The sequence below is a fragment of the Columba livia genome, chromosome 2 (genome assembly GCF_036013475.1).
Source record: "Columba livia isolate bColLiv1 breed racing homer chromosome 2, bColLiv1.pat.W.v2, whole genome shotgun sequence".
Taxonomy (NCBI): Eukaryota; Metazoa; Chordata; class Aves; order Columbiformes; family Columbidae; genus Columba; species Columba livia.
In genome coordinates, this window is record NC_088603.1 from 46,072,984 (window position 1) to 46,091,996 (window position 19,013).

The 19,013-nt window shown below is 39.0% G+C and overlaps 3 protein-coding genes across 25 annotated transcripts in view; 2 read left to right on the forward strand and 1 right to left on the reverse strand.

Moving 5' to 3' along the window:
- Positions 1 to 3,195, forward strand: part of ATP2C1 (ATPase secretory pathway Ca2+ transporting 1) — a 71,269-nt gene extending 68,074 nt beyond the window's left edge. For all 10 annotated transcript variants that reach the window (XM_065051681.1, XM_065051680.1, XM_065051687.1 and 7 more), the window contains 3 exons: positions 430 to 525; positions 1,399 to 1,540; positions 2,379 to 3,195. In XM_065051681.1, the coding sequence (XP_064907753.1) occupies positions 430 to 525; positions 1,399 to 1,540; positions 2,379 to 2,515 (375 nt within the window). In that variant the 3' untranslated portion in view covers positions 2,516 to 3,195. The remainder of the gene's footprint in view (positions 1 to 429; positions 526 to 1,398; positions 1,541 to 2,378) is intronic.
- Positions 1,908 to 12,499, reverse strand: ASTE1 (asteroid homolog 1). Of its 4 annotated transcripts, none has more exons than XM_065051694.1 (5): positions 11,186 to 12,499; positions 9,048 to 9,258; positions 7,929 to 8,124; positions 7,431 to 7,655; positions 1,908 to 6,413 (listed from the first exon to the last, which is right to left on the reverse strand). In XM_065051694.1, exons 1-5 carry the CDS (start codon positions 12,497 to 12,499, stop codon positions 6,404 to 6,406), a joined length of 1,956 nt encoding a protein of 651 aa, XP_064907766.1. In that variant the 3' UTR covers positions 1,908 to 6,403. The 4 variants fall into 4 exon arrangements, with proteins under 4 accessions (XP_064907766.1, XP_064907765.1, XP_005505647.2 ...); XM_065051693.1 differs by having other exon boundaries at positions 7,431 to 7,658; XM_005505590.3 differs by lacking the exon at positions 1,908 to 6,413 and having other exon boundaries at positions 7,176 to 7,655.
- Positions 12,500 to 12,559: 60 nt separating this feature from the next.
- Positions 12,560 to 19,013, forward strand: part of NEK11 (NIMA related kinase 11) — a 92,225-nt gene continuing 85,771 nt past the window's right edge. For 6 of the 11 annotated variants that reach the window (XR_010470153.1, XM_065051695.1, XM_065051697.1 and 3 more), the window contains exons 1-3: positions 12,572 to 12,695; positions 14,024 to 14,098; positions 16,306 to 16,561. Coding sequence is in view for 5 of the 11 variants with exons in the window: in XM_065051695.1 (XP_064907767.1) it covers positions 16,392 to 16,561 (170 nt within the window). In the remaining 6 variants the exon portion in view is untranslated. Of the gene's footprint in view, positions 12,696 to 14,023; positions 14,099 to 16,305; positions 16,562 to 19,013 lie in introns of those variants that run through there. The other 5 variants (XM_065051700.1, XM_065051704.1, XM_065051696.1 and 2 more) reach the window with 4 other exon arrangements.

Here is a 19,013-nt window from a genome sequence, read left to right on the forward strand (position 1 = left end):
TTTATTCCCCAGTCTCTATTTTAACACAGACTTTTCCAGATCTCAAATCTATGTGGGAAACCTTAGCTCATAGAAAATAATTGTACAGATTTTGTAGCCAGACTATTAGGAAACAGCCACTTCCTTTTTCCAGTAGAGAAAAATATTGTTTGAACTTTTGGTAGGGCATCGTAGAATTCTTGCTATTCCATGTGCTTGCTTCCATAAGTGTTTGTCAAGAGGCTTCATTTAATCACAGCTTGGAATGACAAAATGTTACAAGTTACAGGTGCATAATTTTTGCTGTATGATTTATTAAATCAACTCAGGACACACCAATTGCTTTTGTTTTCATTTACTAGCTAGCAGAACTGGAGTTATTGTAAGAAGCTTGTTTAGTTGTGGAGGGTTTAAAGCATGCTAAAGCCATTTCATTTCTTTTGTTGGCAGTTAAGAGACAACGTAATAACACCTCGAGATACAACCATGACTTTCACCTGTTTTGTATTTTTTGATATGTTCAATGCTTTGAGTTCTAGATCTCAGGTAAGCGATTTGTATTGTCTGTTTACCACAGTATTTACACAATAAGCAGGATTTTCTTTGAGGGGGGATTTTGCTGTGTTTGTTTCGAATGTTTTCCTGCAGATTTACTTCACATCTGCTATTAAGCTTCAGAGTGTCACACATTTGCTGTGTGGGTTTTCTTAAATTACACATAGGTATTAGTTTTCTTACTTTGTTTATGTGATGCAGAGCTAGTAGTAATGCTTCTGTCCTGAGAGGAGCACGGAAACTTTTATTAAAAGCTGGAGTGTGGTGCTCCTTTGTATTGCTGTGTATGCTTGGTTGGGTTTTTTGGTTTGTTTTATTTGTTTTCCTGAAAATTCTGTCAGTTTAGCATCCTTGCCAGGATCTGAAACTTCTTGAAGGCCTTAATTTGTTTTTATTTTGTAACCCTAAACCCCTAATCTAAGGAAAACTTCTTAAACCGTATTTCCTGTTTGTATTTTTGTTTTAAGGAAACAAGTCTGAAATTTTGTGCTAGTTGGAGGAAAGGACATGGCTAGTATATGTTACTCCATTTCCTCTAATTTGCGGTCTGTTTTCCGATGTGAATTGTCAGGGTCAACAAAACCTCTTCGTTCTAGTGTAGAGGGCACCTCCTAATGCACTGTACTTGCAGAAAAGTGAGCTCAATATACAAGTCATTGACTATGAAGACAAGATTTGTACTCTGTTTACCAGAGAGAAAATACAATTAGTCTGTTCAAGAACTTTTTCTGGATTATCTAAAAGGTCAACAATTTTTTACATTTTTCTAAAAGTCTGGATGAAAAGAAATTGTAGTTATGAATTATTTTCTTGTCTAGATAATTAAGATTACATGTACAGCGTAATGTGTTGTTCATTTTACAGACAAAATCTGTGTTTGAGATTGGACTTTGCAGTAACAAAATGTTCTGTTATGCCGTCCTTGGATCTATAATGGGGCAGTTATTGGTTATTTACTTCCCTCCACTTCAGAAGGTTTTCCAAACAGAGAGCCTGAGCGTCTTGGGTAAGAACAGTTCCCTTTTCAAAATTGTACATTAAGGATTATTTTGTAAACGCATTAGCTGATGGTTCTTTAACAGCACTTTGTGGTTGTTCGCATACAACAGGAATAAAAAGCCTGCTGACCTTCATGTTTTTAGGGAAATAAAGAATCCCTTTAGATGTTTTCTTTAAGAACTATCCATTTTTATGCATATGGTACACAACTGATTAGTACATTCTTAAATTTCTTAGGTGTTTGTGTATATTAGGTTTTTTAATATACATTCTGATGCAGGCAAAAATGAAGCATAGAATTTATTGAAGTTTTTAGAGCACTGTTGCTCTTGCTGTTTAGCAATTTTTTTCTCTAAATATAAACACCTCTTAGAAATCTTTGATCCTTTATTAAATAATCAACTGTATTGTCGTAGGATAAATAGACATAAGAATTTTAAGAAGCTATAGATACATAATGCTGTTTGCCTTACATTTAATGCTGTTGACTTACATTTATTACTTCCACATTTTTCTGGAGTTAAATGATTGTCATGAAATACGTGTTTTTACATAGGAAACTATTTTTTCAGTATGAAGTTAATTATATTGTTTAGTGTTCTTTTCTTTCATAGATGTTAATAAAAATGGGGTTATGAAATACTTTAAAAGTGTGACATTTTGTGCCCGTACTTATGATTTGTGCATAAACTATTCATATTAATCTTCTGGTCGGCAAAAATTTATTGTCTTGCTTCATTTCTCCTGAACTTACCCCATGATTGGAAGACAATTTTAACATCTTGTGAATCTTGTTCTTTTGTAAGTCTGCCCTCAGCCTTACGTGGTTAATTATCTCTTTCCAGATTTACTGTTTCTTCTGGGACTCACTTCCTCTGTGTGCATAGTGACTGAGATCATAAAGAAGTTTGAAAGAAGCAAGGAAAAGATCCAGAAACGTGGAAGTTCTTCTTCGTCAACTTCGTCTTTTCTCGATGTATGATGCATATTGCATTCTTTTGTTTGCAAACTTAGGGATTGCTGTCTAAAGTTGTAGGAGAAAGCAAAACAATATTTGGAAGATAAATCCTGAGGGCTTTTGTCAAGTCCTTTGTTTCACTGGCTAATGATGAACACTCATGTTTCAAGACTGTTTAGAATTTAACTCCCAGCTGAGGGAGTAACAAATGAAATTATGCAACTTTGGTAACATTTTTCCTCAAACATAAATTTACTTTTGAGATTGAATGGGATTTTATGTGTGGGGGGGTTAATTTAAAGAAAGATCCAAGCCCAAGTCCCATTTTCTGCACTTAAAAGATATAACTGTGTAAAATCCTTCTCTTAGATATAAATATTTTAGTTTGTTTTTATTTAAAACATTGTACTATTTTACTTTTATGGTGGTGGGACTTTGCTACTAATACAAGGATAAGAAATATTTCAGAGGCATTCCACTGGGTTTAGAGTCTGTCACAAGAGTGCCATATTCTAGCTACTGTATTTATTTACTTTATTCTGCAATGTGTAAGCGGCTCAAGTACCTCGTGCTACAGTTTTTTTGTATCCCAAGGTTTTTTTTGCACAGGATGTGACCGCTGTCAGATCACTGTTTTTCTTTTCTCTTTCTGTGATTGAAAAGCCTATACTGCAATTTGAAGTAAATGTTTGCTTTTCTTAAAAGTGTGGTGTCTCTTTGTTTTAAAAGGAACTGGCATTTACACCAGATTAGCATGCTTGTTTTGATATAATTTTAGATAAAAGCTTTGGTTTGTCTTGTTCCATTTTTACTTTAGCTTATAACTGGTATTCAAATGATTTGTAGTGTATTTAGTTAGAAAATGAATGCACTAATCCTCACTCCAATGGCAAAAAAACCCCACTCCTCTCTCGGAGCAGCTTGATTTCCCTTCCTCTTCCTCCTTCTATCCTGATCATAAAAATAAACTTTCTGCTGATAGTGTAACTTAAAATGTTAACCTACAGAATGACTTTTTGTGGCTAGAAAAGCATAATAATAGCTTTGTGTCTTGATTCATTAACAGTATTTTAAAATATGATAATGTCTGAATATTGTAATATTCACTAATTGGAAACGGTGTTCTTCCTCAAAATAGACTTGCAGCTGTTGTCACCAGCATCTTCTCATCAGAGTAGAACTCATCATTCCTTGAGGAAATGCAAGAACAGTCACCTAGGGAATAATGAAAAGAGGATGTCCAAGATCTCTAGGGAGAGTTGGAGATGTAATGGTATCTCTCTTGCTTGAAAGAATGTGGATACACATCTGTGTAGCACTGGTATTGGCTCTGGGCCGTGCTGTCACAATGGTCATCTTGACAGTCAAGGAGGAATTGTTGTAAACAGGCACTGGGATGTTTCCGTACTTAACCTGTGCAGTTTGCCCCACTTGCCATGCTCAGAATCTGAATTCATGGAAAGCAAGGCAGCTTGGAAAGTACTGTATGAACTTCCCTGCTAAGAAATCTGTTGGCTTTTTTTTTCCTCCTGGAAATTCCCAGGATTGGTGAGGAAGTGGGTGCACCATTGAGTCTGCTTTCCGTGTGCAATTCACCCATTGCTCAGGCTGACCCTGGGCCTGCTCAGTATGCACATGACCTGTAGTACCAATTTGCAGGAGTTCTAATCCTGTAAAAACTGCAGTGTATGGCTCTCGCCTCTTCCTTCGGGGTGTTACATGAAACACTGAGCTGATATGGCCTGAACAAGTTGACTTGTAACACAAATGCTTTCATGTCTTCAAGCAAAAGTTTCTTGTTTCCAGCAGTTCTGCCTTTCAGAGGTTGAAAAGTTTTAACTTGTTGATACTCTCCGTAGGATTTGACTGCTTGGTGTTGTGGAGTCCCAGAAATCCAGATGAGTACAGAAGTGCAGATGAACACTGATTTGTTGTCTTAGCTTGACAGTGTCATTGCCTAGTCTTTAAACAAAGTTTATGAAGTACTTCTTTGCAAGCACAAGTCTCACTTTCTGGATTAAACTATCTCAGTCTAGACAAGAATTGAAATTTCATCTTTGGCAAGTGAGGCTGTAGTGCTATTGCATTGTATGTCAGTATAATTTCAGAACACTTTAAAAGCTTATCATTTAGTGTTCTTAAGACTCCAGTGAAGTCAGATGGTAGAAAATGTGACGGTGCATACTGATGAAGAATCTCGTGAACAAACTTGGGTTTTGAGAGAAAGTACGGTAACTATATCTTTCACATGCTAAATTTTAACTTGTTGATACTCTCCGTAGGATTTGACTGCTTGGTGTTGTGGAGTCCCAGAAATCCAGATAAGTACAGAAGTGCAGATGAACACTGATTTATTGTCTTAGCTTGACAGTGTCATTGCCTAGTCTTTAAACAAAGTTATGAAGTACTTCTTTCCCAGCACAAGTCTCACTTTCTGGATTAAACTATCTCGGTCTAGACAAGAATTGAAATTTCAGTCTCTTGTGAACAATTAATTCTGTCTTCTCACAGGGTGAGGTTGCAATTCACTTTAAATATGTCAAACTAAGTTTTGCTGTGTTTTCCAGTGGAAGATGAAACAATAACAAGTAATTCATCTAGCCCAATCTCATTATGAAAAAATGCATGGACTGAAGTCCATTGCCATTTTTTGGGCTCCACTCTTCATCATTGCCACCTCATACCAACTTTGAGATTTTTTTCCAGGACTATTGAATCAATAGTGTGATTTTTTTTTTCCACAAAAGTTGAGGCATTTAATGTGGGGTGAAAATAGATAGCAACCAAGGAATTTATTGCTCTTACTAAAGCATAGAGAAAATTTTAGTTTTAGTAAGAGCCCCCCCGCTTTTTTTTTTTCACTTTTCCCCAAAGAAGATTGAAAACCTATAATGACTCAAAAATAAAAATTGGAACATTTGATTTAAATTCTGAATAGTAACCCTAGGATCAGTAGTTATTTTCTTCCATAAATAGGATTGGTATTTGCAATGAGGTGTATTTCATTTTATCAGCAACAAAGAACAGCTGAATTCTGCATTGAGAACACAGTTCCAGTAGAGTAATCCTTGATCATCAAGCCTGCACTCCCAAATGTATTCTTAAAATACCATGTGGTCATAGCAGCCTTTTTAATCCAAAAGTGGATTAACTTTCTGATTTACCTTATTCAATATACTGCTGCTCAGCAAGTCTCAAGAATTTAAGTTCTCCAGCATTTTCCCAGTGGGAGATTAAATTCAAAGTAACTTAAGATTTCTCTTCTCACAGCACTAACAAAGTGGAATCAAAGATGCATGTGTTTATATACCTAAGACTTTTAAAATGTGACTATTTGTGATTAAAAGCCATAAGGAACTATGAGGTTGGTGAAATTAATCACGTGGGATCATCATGGATCAGAGGATGATTTGGATGATTAAGGATGTACGTTTTGGTTACTAAAATCAAGAACTTTAACCCCTTTCAACTTAAATTTATCTGATGGAAATGTGATTTTGCATACTGCTGCAAATAGAAGTCTATTCAGAAAAGGGTTGTTAAGGGCTAGTAACTTGCTCCATGTTTGGGCATAGGTGCCATCTGCTGGTAGTTTAATAAGTTGCAGTTTTCATACCGGAAGATGAAAACTACTTCAAAAGTAGTTTTTTCATTAATGTAATAGATGTTATAAATCTATTATTTTCTCATTGAATATATTATGATAGTATCAGGACTCAGCTGTATATCAGAGACCCTTCCTGTAAATTACAAGATCTACTGAGTTAGTTCCATGTGAATAATTGTCAGACCCGAGATACAACCAGGACTGAGCATACGATGCAGGAATCAAGCTTGAATTCTGGTAAGTAATGGGTAAAATTTTAACGATTAAAGGTGGAAATAGTGATTTTCCTGAATGTAAGAAGTCGTCTATGGATTCCTGAGGAGAAAAAAAACAAATGTAATAATTAGATTTTGCGTGGGGAAGGCAACTGGAGACCAAACAGTTTCATAAGAAAAGCATTTATGTAAATTGACTAGTATTGCTGGAAAGTTAGCTAATACAAAGCACTGAGAAATACTGATCATGTAGGATTTTTTTTTTGTATAAATTGGTTTTTAGTATTACCATGTTTGTCAAGTAACTTGGTGTACATCAGGTCATGTTAACAGGTCTGTTAATTTTGGTATAGCCTTTAGAGAAAGGTAGTTGACTCAAAGGATGCCATTTTGGTAATGGCAGATAATTCTACACAATTACTCTGAATTAGCAAACCTACTGTCACTTGCTACCATGTGATAGCTTTGTGTATGCACAGAAACATTGAACTCTTGCTGACACACCAAAGGCAGGGGAAACAGAAGCTGAAGTTTCTGAGTAGAATTCAGTGCCTACACTAGCTTTGCTCAATAACAGCTAAGTATCTCTCTCCAAAAGTACAAATGCTCTACCTGTGAAGACCAATTCTACAATATTTTTAAACTTGGCAATTTTCATTTTAATCTGGTCTGTAAGACTGTAACCACTGTGTTCAAAAAAACCTGATTAAGTTTGTGTTTGAGGAAGTTGGAAGTGTTCAGGGAAAGGGAGGGACAGCCAACCATAAATGCTTAGGAAAGAAATTCCTCTAAAGTAGTCTTAATATTTTCCTCTCATTTTTAATTAGACTGATAACTTAAAAGGAAAACAAAACACCACAACTTCTATATAGCACTTCTTTTATAAGAGTGTTGGTTACAAAAAGTAAAAAAATCTCTGAAGCAAGAATTGTTGGTAAAGATTGAATCAGGAACTAGTGTGAAAAGAGCTGAGCAAATTTCAGTACAGTCACCTATTTGAATCTAATTTCTTCCATCTGTGTGGCATTTACTTTGGGAATAACCTTTTCAGTCATCCACTCCAAGTGATGCAAACCTATTAACATTGCATAAATGCCGAGTTTCTGGTACAGCACACCTGCTGGCCTTTTTTTTCTTATTAGATGCTTTCTTCTTTTTGCAGGACTCAGACTTGGTCTTGGTCATCTTCTGAAAGAAGTCTGGAGATACAGTTGACTCCACCATATTTAACAAAACCTGATAAAGCTGAGACATTTTTGGAGATAAATGAAACAGGTTTTCCACTGAAGGTGTTGATTTAAGCTCTTGATACAGTCTGTGCACAAGGGTCCCACTGTAAAGCCTGCTCAAGGAAGGAGAGAATCCTCATTTAGAATTGTACCTCAGCAGGACAGGTATAGAAACATGCTGCTTCGTGGAAAGAACCATGATCTTAATTACATACACAATCCAAAGACACCTAGTCTACTCTGTTTTTCCCATATTATTATCTTTTAAGAAGGGAGCTGGAATGTAGTAAAAATGGCAAAGGGTGTCTGACACAGAGAATAAAACAACATATGAACACATTACATCAGGGGCTTGTGTGAAAAGCAGATCTCTGAAACATCCTTACCGACTTATGTCTGGCTCAGAGAGGGGAGTGCCAAGTAGCTGGTTGAGGTACAATCCCATCTGAAGGCAGCACTGCCACTGGCAAAAACTGTGTGCAGCATCTAAATCAAAGCCTTGATTTTGCAAGTTCTTTTCCTTCCATTTTAGAAATTCATTATGTGCAACTTTGTCATCTTCAGCACATAAAACTGTTGGATCTAGGTTATAAATAAAAAGCAACATGCAAGTAAGTGTTCTGCTGTGAACAGCAGGAAAGGTGTCTGCAATGCATAGGTTTTCAAACTTCCAGTTCTATTTTGGGAAGAATTAGTCATGTTTTCAAATGTCTCAAACTGATCTTTAAGACACAAAATTGAGTAAAAAGTAAAGTATGAATATCCATGAGCATCTGAAGTTGTGAAGTCAAGAATTCTATTTGTTAGGTAATTTGCTACACTGTTCTGTGAGTGGATCAATTCCAGACAAGATTTCCATCGCACTCCCACTCATTTGGGAAGTGGGTGGCAACCATGTCAGTTCAGTTTCTATAAACCAGAACTTAAAGAAGCTATATAGCCCTGGCATGTGTAATCATTGCCATCAAATGAAGGACTCCTACAAGAAATGCCACCATAACTCTTAATAGGTATAAATATTACTAAAACAATTTCTGTGATAATTTAGTACTTTCAGATTCTCGCAAGGCACAGGCAGAGAAAGGGTGCCTGTGCAACCCACCATTTTTAAGTACAGAGGATTTTAGAAAAACTTATGAGAAAAAAAAATTATCAGAATGCATTCATACTTGTTTTTCTCTTGATGCGTAAGTATGCTAAGCTTATTTTATGGTAACTTTTGTATCTAAACTAATGTTTTAGTCCTAAAGAAAGCATTTAGAAATTCAAATTAATGTTTTAGAAGATGGCAAAGTACTGCTTTGCCTATGTAAAATGTTAAATTGACGGCTGGCACTGTGTCTCTGCTCTCTATCAAGGCAAAGAATGTGACACCTCATGATACAGAGTAAATCACTACTAATTCATTTGAATTTGGACAACTTGCCATAAGTGAGGAAAAATGAATTATGGTATAGATTTTCATAGTAGCTGAACATCTAAAATTGTATTATTTGGAGACATACCTGGCTCATTCATTATCCTGTGCAGTTCTCCAGATACTATCATTAGAAGTAAAGCCTTTAATTGATGCAACTTAACTTTCGGTTCTGAACAACGTATCCAGTAACATGTTACAGCAACAGGGAGTTGTAAGTGACTGGGGATGGATTCTAGGAAACTCATTTTCACTCCAAGAGTCTCCAGCAAAAGCATCTGACGATGTGACATGGGAACCTGAAAATAAATTTAAAAATCAGAGTAGAAAAATAACAGTAAGATACTCTACTTGCTGTGAACAATTTCCAAAAGGCAAATAAGCTTGTGTTTAAACTAGCTAGTACCTTCATGTTTTTGATAAAAAAATATTTAAGTTTCACAGATATTTTGAACAGGAAATATTTTAAAAATACTACTTACGCTTTAAAAACCACAATTAAATGCTAGGTAGAAGGATAAAAGTCATTTTTTACAATTGCCTGAGGTTGGATTTTAAGAGGTTTCAGAATCTTCTTCAAATCAGGTGACTTAATTTAAACTTCTATTTAAAGCTGACTCACTTGATAGATCTTGTAACCATAATGCATTAAAATTAACTTTGCTATGGTAAATATATAAATACATATATAAAAAGTCACTTTGTGCCTCTTAGAAGTTACTCTTGCTTTGTGAGATGTAATGGTGATGTCTGTTCCTGATACGTTGAAAACACCTGTAATCACAATGAAAACTTAAGCATGAACCTTACATTTTTCACGTGCGATGTATTAATTCCTAGCACATGTTCCATCTTTGTGCTGTTTAACTTTTAAAAAGTGGTGTTACAAACTCTGTCTGTAACTTCATGCATGCAGCAGAATCATAGCATGCTGTTTAATTGTAATCAGAGTGCTTTGTGAACCTCTATTACAATGGTTTTGCCTATTCTTAGGCAGACATGTCCACAGTAGAAGATAAACTGAAATCAGTTTTGCCTAGAGCACTTTAACTGCAGAATAACCTTTCTTCTTCTAACCTTCTGTGTTGAATTGTTTAGTAAGGAGGGTTGTTGTAACAGAAAAGCAAATTCATTAAACAAACCCTATATATACAGAGGGCAAATTAAGGTGTCATTAATGCTTCTTAAAATCCCAAAGCATCGTTTTTCAAACTCTTAAGTGTTTGCATATTGCTCACTTAAAAGGCCTGTAACAATAAACCTGTATAAAATAACCTGTACGTAGGCCTTTGGATCCATAGCTATCTGTAGCATTTAATGGTCGTAGTAGTGACAGGCTTGGTTATTACATGAAATAGCCACCAGCAAGTGATAAAAACAAACAGCACAGTCCCCATGTACTGTTGTGTTAACAGCTGATCCGAAAGCAAGAATGGAGAGAGCATGTGGCTTAAATACGCGGTATTAAAAGACAAGAATTGTATTTTCAGATGTTTCACAGATTACTACATACAAAACCTCAGTTATGCAACTTTGAGAATGGGAGATTACTTTACATTCACAGCAACAGTTACAGTCTTAATCATTAGAATTTAAAGGATTGCTAATGCTGACTGGAACTAACCTAGTACAGCTTTCCTTTGATTGGAAGCTGCTTTTTAGATGCTGTTCTGTCTCGCAAGCAGCAGGGGCCCATGCTAGCAGGACACATACTTGCGGCAGGTAGAATTGCTGGACAGCTGCAAGATTCACACATAAAATAATGGTGAAAATGGTAAAAAAAAACATGGGTCAGATTTTGTTTCAGAACAGTGCTCTGAAACATCCATAGCTTGACCAATTCTAAATTAAGTATAGTAGTTTTAAATTACACTTTTCTAAATTTCATAAAACAGAGTTCTTTCCTAGAATTATAAAAGCGTTAGTGTAATAAGATGAAAGAAGACTTAGAATGGAAAAATTAGGCAATACTATATAAACACACAACCAACTCTTCATATCATTTGTCTTGGTACACTTGGGGGGTGGGGCCAAAGATAAAGCAATGTCTGTAGCTTCTCCTGTATCACAGGCCAAGCTCTGAGCCCTGTAGGTACCTCTGCATTAAACAGTTATTTACAGAAGTGGCTTAGTTCAGGTATCACATTTAGCGACTAGTTGGCAAACGTGAGTCCCAGCTATTTTTTGTCACTCGTTAAACACTGATCTGTTGTGACAACCATTTACCTCCATTAACTTGTCCAAAAGAAAATGATCATCACAAAAGTCTGCGGGTAGGCTTGCTGCTTGAACGAATGTTTTTTTAAGTGTCTTTTGGAGTCTGTCAAATTCACATACAACTGGCAGCTCGTTGGTCTGCTTACTTGGAGAAGCGGCTTCAGTATTGGGCGACCCTTTCAGTAGCAGTCCATAGATAACTTGTCGAATGGGCAAAGCTGTGCTATGTGCACTAGGTCTCTGCATATTCTCCACCTGAACATGGAGGAAGGTACTTCTCAGTATCAGGGCATCGCTGATGAAGGGGGCCAGCTTACCTTTCGCCAAAGCATCGCGCACCCACTGCGGTAGGTCTGCTTTCCTGGCAGCCTCGCATTCATACTTCCCACTCTGAAAAAAGTCCTCGAGATTCGCGTCAGAGGGAGCATAGTCCTCCATGGCGGTGCACAGAAGCGCCCTTATTTCTTCCCTCTGGTGTTTCCTAAGGTACTTCAGCACGCTGTCCACAGCCTCTGCCGGCTCGGCGAACTGCGCCAGCCAGCCCAGCAGCCCGCGGAGGCGGCCGTGCCTGCCGCCCTTGCCCGCCGCGCAGCCCCGCGGCAGGGGCGCCTTGCTGAAGAACGCCTCGAGGGCGGCCAGGTCCAGGTAGTCGTTGCCGTTCATGACGGCGAAGAGCGGGAGCAGCCTCCTGTCCGGGTGACCGAAGTGCCGGCAGAACTTGGCCGCGGAGAAGCAGCGGGCGGGCACGTAGCAGCCCTGCGGCCCGTCCCCCGCGCACACGCTCTGCCACTGGAAGTGGCTCAGCGGGCAGTAGCCGCCCGCCAGGTCGAAGACGCAGAAGTCGCTGTCGAGGGAGAGGACGGGGCAGCCCCAGCGGTTGGCCAGGCCGGCGATCTCCCGGTCGGCCTCGGCGAAGCACTGCACGAAGGGCACGCCCAGCCGGCCCAGCGCCTGCACGAAGGCCTCTCGGGCCAGCAGCGGCACAAGGCAGCCGCCCTCGCCGCGGGAGAGCCCGTGGGCCGCCCGCAGCCGCTCGGCGGCGCGGCTCCGCAGCGTGGGCAGCTTCCTGTCCTCGGCGCCGCGCCCGCCGTCCAGCACCACGAAGGGGGCGACGCGGCAGGCCCGCAGGCTACCGAAGAAGTCGCGCACGGCCGCCGCGAAGAGGTCGTAGTCGCCGCCGCGGCGGAAGTCGGCGGCGGAGGCGAAGCAGAGGCGGTGGTAGAGGCTGCTCCCGTCGATGACCAGCTTGGTGTCCCGCACCCGCAGCTCGGTGAAGAACGTCCCGCGCTCCTCCACGAAGCCCGTCAGCCCCTGGACGCCCATGGCGGCACCAGGCCGCCGGAAATGACACTAGAGCGACAGGTGGAGCCCTCCAATCAAGGACTCTTCTCTTCCTCTTCCCGCCCACTAGCTCTCTGTCTCCTAGCGACGGGGCCGCAAACACGGGCCTGGCGGAGCGCTCGGGGCGGGCGGCTTCTCCGAGCGGCTCGGCTCGGCTAGGGTCCCGAGGCCGGGCGAGGTAGGAGGTTGTGGCCGCTTCCTCTTTCGTGCCGGGCTGGCAGCGCCCTACGTTAGGCTGTCCCAAGGGGAGCCGGGGGATCCTGTGGGACGGTGGTCCCCGGCGCTCCTCTCACCCTGGCAGCCCTGTGGGGCCGGGCGCTGGAGGGGTGAAGTCTGTGGGAGATCGCGTACCGCTAAGTGTGCCGGGCAGAGGGGCCCTGGGAACAGCGCCTTGCCCGGAGGGCTGAGGAAAGGGGCCCGGATGGTGCCAGGCTGCCCTCGCCTGTCTGTGTGAGGGTAGCTGGGGGATGAGGCAGGGACACTGCACACCTATGGGTGCCTCCAGGCACTTGGAGCGGGAATTACGTGGTCTATTAACGATGTAATAGCATCTCTGGGGTTATCCTAGGGGATCTCTGCTTCCTGAATGTGTGTCAGGTTGATATTAATTAGCCTCTTTGATAGCTGAGTACATTTGACCTTGTTTTACTGCCACCTGCAGGATCCTTTGCTACCGACACTACTCATAAAATCTTACGCGTTCTCTGGGAGCAGCAAAAAACTGAACCAATTGAGATGATGTTAATTTAGACTTGGCTAAGTTTATAAAGATACTGCAGAAAATAACAATGAAACTAGTGTTCCCAGAAATACATTTCCCCCCGCCCAAAAAAAATAAGTTTAAAGGAGCATGTCTGTAAAGTAATTGGCAGGAAAAATGTCAAAGTAGTAAATACTGAGAATATTTGCAGTTTAAATATAAAAATTCTGGAAGGAGTAGGGGGCAGCAAACATTGATGTAGCACAGGGGTTCTTAAGGAGTACAAAGAAAACCTGATAGAATAGGAAAATGGCCTTGATTGGCAAAGATGGGTTTATCCTGGAGGCAGAAAATGTCAGAATATGTTAGCCATTGCCGAAGAAACCTGAAGGCTACATAAAGGAAATTAAAATCAGTATCTTACCTAAGCAAAAGAAGGCCAGGGGAAGAAGTGGAAGTGCTGTGTATTTAGCACACTTACGTGCAACTATGAAACCCTAAACAATAACTTTGCTTTCGCTTACAACAAAAAAGAGGGAGGAGATTTAGATTCTAGCCAAGGAAGAAGGAAAAATAGAAGTGATCCAGACAATGTAATTGCATTAGTTTGGCATTAATAGGCTGCCAGGCTCTGGAATGGGGCTTGGAAGGGGCGGAGAAAATTAAGAACATAGACTGTTTACCAGAATATTACCGGATAGAGTATACTGTGATTTTTGAGGAAAATGAGGCTGGAGAGTTGATTTCTTTGAGATATCTCTAGTTGTTCTGAGCTTTAATGAAGCAATTGATGTTCTGTTGTTCAGGAAATACCTGCTCGGTGGGAAAAGATGGACAATGGTAAAAAATACAAGGAATGTTGGGCTAAAGGTTTGAGTGAGGTAAGAGAAGTTGCCAGTTCATATACTTCTTGAAGAATCAGTCAGTCTTGTGGTTCAGTCAGGCTCTAGAGTCTATTAACTCTTTCAGGGTATTTCTTTCAAATACAGTGGCTCAGCAATCCATCGTTTCTGTGCCATTAAATTGTGCCTGGGGCACCAGAATGGCAATCACTGGCCCCTACCTTATAACACTATTCATCAGTAGATATCAGAGCATTTCACAAAGTTATATCATAGTTCTTACCATTGTTACCTATAGAAGGAAATCAAAGTGTTGAGAGTAGCAGGTAAGAGGCAGGGCTGCAAATAAAGCACAACAATTAGGCTACTTGATCTGAAGTGTGATATTGTGGTGTATTTTCCTAGGGACCAAATAAATATGAGAATGTGAAGGTGAGCAGTGTTGAGTGATTCTTCTCCAGAAAAAAAGGAACAGATAGCTCAGCAGTTCTTGTAACGTAGCTATTTCTAAAGGTCATGTATTTCAAAGCTATTCTATTTGGAATTTATGAAGGCATCTGTAAAGCAGCAACTTCCTAGGAGAATAGAATAGTAAATTAAAAATATGTAATGGCAATGTCATATTTTATGGAGTTCCTTTTCCTCACCTCCTTTCCCCCATACCTCAACATGATCCTTTTATGCTTCTTCAGACAGATTTGGGGTTACAGGAGAAACAATTTTCTAGCTGACATTCTTTGCTTCACATTTGCATTTCAAAATTTTTGTCACTGCTGCTTTCTGAAAGAGAATACAGAAACAGAATCTCAGGAGTGCTTTTATTTAAAAAACATACACGATTTGTATCATTAAGATAGCCTGTAGTAATTAAAATTTGGCTGTGTTTCATAATATAGTGGCACTTCAATGTCAGGCTCTTTGGTACAATGTGACAGCAGCTCAGCAGATGAGTATTTAAACACGGTGCACGCATGTGCACACACGCACACACACACAGAGTTGTCGTAAGATACAAATTTGTAATCTTTATTTAAACTCTGCATTTATTAGGAAGTGAAGACAGTGACTTGGAACCAGCAGTTATACAGCTTCGAAAATTAAGCAATTTGTCTTTTCCAAAACAAACGACAAAAAAAAAAAGCATTTTGATGTGCTCACATTGACATTAAAATGCTATGGGGAACCAAGGCAGTGTAGGCACGCTGCACTGCAGCAGGCAGTGCTGATAGACAATAGAATTAGTTGCACTGATTGTAGGATCTTGCAACGTTTCTATTTGTTCCAAAGGATCCCCAAGCACAAATGGTGCAGGTAGCATTAAATAAAGGCAAGGTAATGAAGGCTATATTGTTTTGTTATGTGCAGTGAAGCACCTACCCTTTATCATTTAGTATGAGGAAGCCTGAGTAAACAAAGCTATTCTAAATTCATGTTCAGTTATAGAAAACCACAGTTTGCCTTTACATTCTCTATGTTTGCAGAATTAGCACCTCAATTAGACAAGAATTTCAAGTCAGAGTTAAATTGTTAGAAAGGTGGGTCAAGAAAGAATTATTACAGTGAAGGAGAACTGAAGACATTTTGGGAGAATTGTTTTTTATTGAAAGTCTTTTAGACCTGTGGGTAGCCACAAAGCTCTTAATTTGCAGAAGAGATTAGTAGTGAATCATACAGAAGCTGTGAGGTCAGCACTGAAACAGATGGTGAAATCTGAGGGGCAAATGAAAGAGCAGAGAAAACAGCTTGGTAGTTACTGGTGGGAGTGAACTCAAATTATGTGTGGAGATTATGCTTCACTATATACAAAACTCGTGAAACCTGTATCCTGACATGCAGGTATTTTTAGTGTCAGGCACCATGGTGGTAAAAAGACAGGTGATAAGGAAGGGCGCTTTATCTAGGGGAACTGCCAGGTGAAACACAGGTATAGCACTTGAACATTTAAAGAAATTAATGTGTGGAATTTCATTTCCCTCATGTTATCAGTTCAGTGAATTCCTCTAAGGTTGTTTTAGAGGAAGGCTGACTATATCATATCTACATTTTCTGGAGTTTCTTTATCAAGTCCGCTGCCCACATCGTAGCAACTAATGATTCCGCTTAATTTGTGTTTTGCTGCAAGCTGAGCAATATAAGCACTGCCGGAGAATTAAATTTTAATAAGATTTTAATAAGAATAATAAGATTTTTAATAAGATTTTAATAAGAATAATACACTGACAAATACTTTTTTTTTCTGTTTCAAGTTTTTCCTGTGAATATTCACAGAAGAGAAAAAGGACTAGAAAGCTACATTCTAGAGAAATTTGTGTAGTTCCTGTTACACAGAGAAATGCTGAGATTTCAAGAAACTGCTAAGCATGCCACTGTTGCCAGATATAATTCTACTTGCTCAGATGCTATGATTGCAAGAAGATACGCTATTCAGAGGAAACTTGGCAATGGAAGCTTTGGAAGTGTTTATCTGGTTTCTGACAGAAAAGCAAAACATGGAGAAGAATTGTGAGTAAACACTTCACATCCTTAAAATAAAAATGTTTGGAACATATTTTTTGCATTGTAGATGTTTTCTTTGTATTTGTGTCTTATCTCTCAGTTTGGTGTTTGGTGTTATGTTGCAACCTTAACTGTTTAACTGATTGAGGACATGAGAGAGGAGCAGACTTTACACTGACTCAACATTTCACCTGAATCTGGGTTTGTTCAAACTAATTTATCCAGCATGCCTATCTTACTATCCTTTTATCTAAGTCCTTTTTAATTTACTTGTGCAAGACAGAGTGGAGGTAGATAGAAGATCTCAGACCCTCATCTCCATAGTGACGCACACCTCTCAAGCTTTCTAACAAATAATAAAACCGGTAAAGATACATATAACTTACCTATTCCCCAGTGACATACTTTGGACAAGTTGCTAATACATTTGCTGTGGAAAAGACCCTTGTATTTACTCAGAACCGAGGTAAATTTTATCATTGTGCTGACAAGAGACAGGGCTAAGGTGTATGCCAGGTTTCACAAATTTGCTCCTCTTGTTTGTAACAAAATTGTTCGTTATAGCCTTAAAGCTTTATAATTTCTAAGCTTTCATTGCATAATTATGTCAATATATATGGGTGTATATTTGTATAGTTTATTTTTGAGGTCTTTGTATTTTATAGATAAACTCAATTCTTGAAGTTCTTTCTACTTACTAGGTAGCACACATTTACTTTCCATGCCACGCTTATCCATCTTCACGAACACGATGTTTTTATTTTTAAAAAATGTGGAAACAGAGAATCCTTAGTTGAATCAGGTCCAGCTACTGCAGTGTCTAGCTCTATAATGCTTCATTCAGTTACACATGCCCGTTAAAGCATGGAACATTTAAAGGGAGCATAAAAATGTCAGAACTTCTGAATGTATTGAATATATCTTAATGGACTTTCCTCCTAATTTCTGATGATTTCTTATTTATTTACTGTAAGTAGGTTTTTTGATAACACTTAGTTGGGTGCTTTCAGGAATCGATTCTGTGTCATTGTACAGACTCAGATTGTTGGAGGAGTCTCAAAAGAAACTGCACTTTATTGATGTCCTATTTTTTCTAATTGAGTTTTTTAAATGAAACCTGAGAAGGAATAGATACAGAAATTCCAGTAAACACCTTTCCGTTTGCTGCATATCTGACACCGCCTTGTAAGTTGCCAGCAAATCTTGATTTTTTTAATCTTATTTTTTTTACCTGTTGAATTTGGACAGGTCTCATCAACTTGGTTGATAAACCCTTCAGGATTCTGAAGCTGCAAAGGCAGAAAAACATTTTCAGAGTGTTGACATTGCTGTGTGTTAGTTTGAAGTTGGGAACCTGCTAATGCATCACTGGCTGGACTTCCTGTTGTGCAGAATTGTGTTTGTCTGTTGGTTTGATTTTTGCATCAAGTGAAATTTAAATGTGAATATTTTTGTTTTATCTGGTCAGATTTGTGAGGCTTTTTGTTTAAAGTCTGAACCATCTGGTCAATGTGCTTTTCAGCCAGAAATACATTTTTCCTTTAAATATGGGGGTCTATTGGTCCTTATTGATGGACACATTAATGAGCACTTATATGATAAAAGAGCTTTTTCTGGTTCACTTGTGCCTCACTTTTGCTATTTATGACAATGCATTCTTGGCAATATTGCTTTAATAAATGTGCAGCCAAGACATAATACTTTTGCTTGTTTTCCTTCTACATAAATTTACAGCTTCTCAGATCTTTGGATTAGGGTTAGAGGCTACTAAGCCCTTAGTTTTTTCTAGCTGTCTTATAAGACTCTCGGATTTCTCTCAGACTTGACTATGCTTTTCTGCAAACGTGTTCTTTAATGAAAACTTTCATCAAAACCAAGATAAACTATTTTTCATTTTCTGTGGGAAAAAATTATCATGCAAATAGAGTGTCAGGAGCTACCTGAGCTTATCCAACTCTTCAGAATTCAGCTATTACTGAACTCAGAATATTAACACTATGGTGAAATATGCCTCTTCACACATTTGCTGCTATAGCACAAGCTGCCAAAACTCATAACCAAATAATATGTGCTTTGCATTTAAGTAGTTGTTATATCTATTTTTTTCCTTAAGAATTTTTCTTTGAGGACTTTAATTCAGAGTGCTGAGTGTGTCCTCTGCCATCCTCGGGATAGAGGCTGAGTATTGAATGGATTTTTTTGCTGTTGTGGTTGTTGTTTGTTTTATCAGTCTCTTTTTGTGGCTACAACAATATTTGACAAGCCAAAATGCTGGTGTAATGCAGTAGTTCATCCTTTCAGCACTAGGTGGTACTTGCGTATCATAGTTATTCTTCATTCCTTCTGAGCCTCAAATGCAGATTGAAGAGGAGATTCCCCATCTTTCTATAATTTATATGTCAATATATTACAAAAATACTGATCTGGATGAACATGAAAGCTCATGAAAAAGACTGTA

Coding starts and splice junctions, on each gene's coding strand:
- ASTE1 (XM_065051691.1), bottom strand. CDS start 12,499: ATGGGCGTCCAGGGGCTGACGGGCTTCGTGGAGGAGCGCGGGACGTTC. Junction 9,259..11,185: donor TTTTGGACAAGTTAATGGAG/GTAAATGGTTGT, acceptor ATTTATTTTCAG/GTTCCCATGTCACATCGTCA. Junction 7,659..7,928: donor TCTGAGCCAGACATAAGTCG/GTAAGGATGTTT, acceptor TCCTTCCTTGAG/CAGGCTTTACAGTGGGACCC.